The 3,538-nt window shown below is 31.9% G+C and overlaps 1 protein-coding gene across 1 annotated transcript; it reads left to right on the forward strand.

The window, feature by feature from the left end:
• The first annotated feature begins 1,077 nt into the window (after positions 1 to 1,077).
• Positions 1,078 to 2,095, forward strand: LOC107924927 (ethylene-responsive transcription factor 12). Its single transcript, XM_016855506.2, has one exon. The coding sequence runs from the start codon at positions 1,380 to 1,382 to the stop codon at positions 1,887 to 1,889; it is 510 nt and encodes a 169-aa protein (XP_016710995.1). The 5' UTR covers positions 1,078 to 1,379; the 3' UTR covers positions 1,890 to 2,095.
• Positions 2,096 to 3,538: the final 1,443 nt, after the last annotated feature.

Below are 3,538 nucleotides of genomic sequence, written 5' to 3' on the forward strand. Positions count from 1 at the left end.
ATTAATCATCATCTTTTCTATTTCTTTTAGGCATAATATCTTTTCTCGCCTTCCAACTTTAAGAAAAACTCACTTTAGTCCCATTTTTTTTCACCTTTAAATATACGCTTTTTATTAAATAACTTCAAAATTTATAAAAAATTATTTTTTTAAAAATTTTATGTAGTAATATACATGTAAATTGCAACATGGATAAGACACTTATATTTAATTAATTTTTTAAAATTACAAATCATTAAAAAATATAAAAAATTTAAAAATTAATTAAATACTGACATGTCAATCCACATATATGTTATGTCAATAAAGTTAACAAAAGTAAATTTTTTCATATATTTCGGAGTAATTTGATAAAAAATACAAGTTTAAAGATTAAAAAGAAGCTAAAAAATAAATAGAGGCCTAAAATGATTTTTTTGTAAAGTTAAGAGGGTCAAACACGTTATTATGCCTTTCTTTTATTTATAGTTTTTATACTGAAAGAATATTAAATGCAGGCGCCGCTGAATACCCGTACAGAAGAAAAAAGAATAGGGCATACGTAAGCAGCGGCGCTCAGTTCACGCACTTGACAGACACACCTCCCCTCTGCTCCTCACGTCTAATGAGGCGGCGGCTCTCTCTTTTCTTTATTTAAATATATACTTATTTTATAATGGGTTAAATGTCTTGGTTAGTCCTTGAGCTTTCATCTAATGGGCAATGTGATATTTATATAAAGAAAAGGTCTAATTTGATACAAAACTTTAAATTAATGATTGGTGTTGGGATTTGAATTTAATTTGTATAGTTTTTATTAAATTATCATTTATTTTAAGTAATAAATAAATTTTTTAAAAATTATATTCAAAATATTATATCAATCATATAATAAGACATGACATTCATTTATAGTCTTTGTGAAGTCATCGCGAAATTAGATGATGTTAAAGCTTTGGGGTACGTTGGTACATAATAGAATAGTAAGATTTCTAAAATTAGATTAATGATCGAATCAGTTAGATTATCGACTAAGTCACAAGTCAACAGATCTTAATCACACCGATGCTCCAAACCAATTTAATCCAATTCAAACAACATTCCAGAATAGTATAGATACCAAATTGAATATTTTGGTTATACAAATACTGGATTAGATATTAAATTAAAGTTGAGGGGCTAACTATGGAATTAGCATTTAACATTTAAATTTGCAGTAATGGGTACAGGAGAGACCGTAGTGGGTCACTTCTTTTTAACTACAAACAGACGCACACAAAGTCCCCTCCGGTCTTCCTTTTCATATCATATTTACTTTTTTCTTTTTTCTTTTTTCTTTATATTTTCTCTTCCACTAATACTAATAACCCCAAAAGCTAAAACCTTTCAGCTTCTCTTTCATGGCGTCCTCAAGGGAAGGTCACTACAGAGGTGTAAGGAAGAGACCGTGGGGGAGATACGCAGCTGAAATACGTGATCCATGGAAGAAAACAAGGGTTTGGTTAGGTACATTCGACACACCCGAAGAAGCTGCACTCGCTTACGACGGAGCAGCTAGGTCCCTCCGTGGTGCCAAAGCTAAAACCAACTTCCCCACACCGTCTTCCTCTTCTTCTCCGCCGCCGGCTCTTTCTCTTGATCTCAATCTCGCTTCTCATAATCCCCATCGTTGGGCTTTAGCTTCACCTCATCACCATCACCGTTTTGCCGCCGTGGGTGATTTCCTTCATGCTGGTGGTATTAAAGATATGAACTTTGGTCCCGACCCATCGTCTTCGACGAGACCCAATGTCCTCTCCGTTTCCACTTCCCCTCCGGTGACCGCAAATGGTAACACGGCGTCGTTTCTTGGGATTGTTCGACGTGGTTTGCCTATAGATTTGAATGAGCCACCTCCACTGTGGCTGTGAATGTGGTTTTTCTTCTCTAGGCATTTTGCAGGCGCCCTTTTTAACCTTTTAACCCTTCCTTAGGCATCTTTGCTACTTCTGTTTAGTAATTATTCTGTATTTTGAGAACTAAGAATCATAAAAAAAAACATATTAAAAACTGAGGACCTTTTGTGTAAATATATGTTTTTTTCCTTAACTTATGTATGAATTAAAACACTTTATCAGCTGTTTTTCTCCTTTATTCTTTATTTCATTTTAATGCATGAATATGATTTAATCGTCGATTTTAATCTGCCACCCGGGAACCGAACAGATACAGAAAGCCATAAAGCAAGTATTTTTGTTGAAGAAAAAAAGAAAAAGCACTTGCACGCGCAGGTTAGGTGCGAGTGGGGCTTGGACAGTTGGCGATGGCAGCTAACACTGTGTAAAGTTGGGGGGTGTATTTAGACGTGGTAAAAATTCGAACCAAAGCGTGTGGATTTTGCGTTCCTATTATAGCTCGCGTGTTCAGAGATGTGGTTTACATAAAAGCAGCAGCTTGTTGTTTAGACCAACTCGCTTCTTCGCGCGTTCTTTCTACTCTCTAGTTCCTATTATATTGCCCTCCGAAATCTTAGTTTATTATTTAGTTTTGTTGATTGATTATTCATTTTCCAAGTTATTTTATAAAATTTTAATTACAATTTCTTCATTGATAAAATACAATTTTATCATTGTCTTTTCTTGCATTATTGTATCACTATAATACACTATAATATTTAATTTTACTATTTTTATAGTAAATATATAAAAATATATTTCCCATTTGGAATCTTATCAATGGATCTTATAACATTTTCAACACTCCAAAATATTGGGTCATGCTTTAATTTTAGAGTGAGGTACTTCTTACCTAAACCCTAATTTGCTTTTTCAAATAAAAATGGGGTTTTAAAAAATGAAGGGAAATTTTGTAGAAAAGGAAGGCAAATGATGGGGGTAGGGTTCTTAGTTACACTCGATTTCATGGGAAAATGTGGTCCATTTTTTATCTTTTCCTTGTTACCTATTGCATGCCTTAAAACCTATGGAAGTTATCCATTACCAATATGATATTTGCTTCTTTTCATATTAATCAATAATAGGAAAATATAATAACACTGTTGTGTATGATATTAAAGTTTCCTAGCCTTAATTCTATAATAATATCCAAATTGATAAACATTTTCAAAATATAGATATTGCATTATATATTTTATGAAAATACAGATATCAAATAATGTACAAATTGATAGCTCAAGTACTACATTAGATATTTTCAAAGTACATGTACCACATTGGGCATTTCATAAAAGAACGAGTACAAAATGATTACCTTACAATACACCCATTATGTGGGTGACAAAAAATTCTTGTCTGTGTTCGTAAAGAATCTCAAAATTATATCCATATTCGTTTGTTTAAAATTATATATGCTTGTATTCTCTTGTTTGTATTAAATGTATTTGTTTTTAAACATCAAACAAATATGTTTGTGAACATGACACGAACTTGTTCATGAACATATAATTGAACATGACCATATTTGTAAATAATTATACATTTAATCGTGAATAATAAGAAAAACATAAATAAACACACAAACAATAGCAATTTATCAATACTATAATAACCGAACATTAAAC

The sequence above is a fragment of the Gossypium hirsutum genome, chromosome A10 (assembly GCF_007990345.1).
Source record: "Gossypium hirsutum isolate 1008001.06 chromosome A10, Gossypium_hirsutum_v2.1, whole genome shotgun sequence".
Taxonomy (NCBI): domain Eukaryota; kingdom Viridiplantae; phylum Streptophyta; class Magnoliopsida; order Malvales; family Malvaceae; genus Gossypium; species Gossypium hirsutum.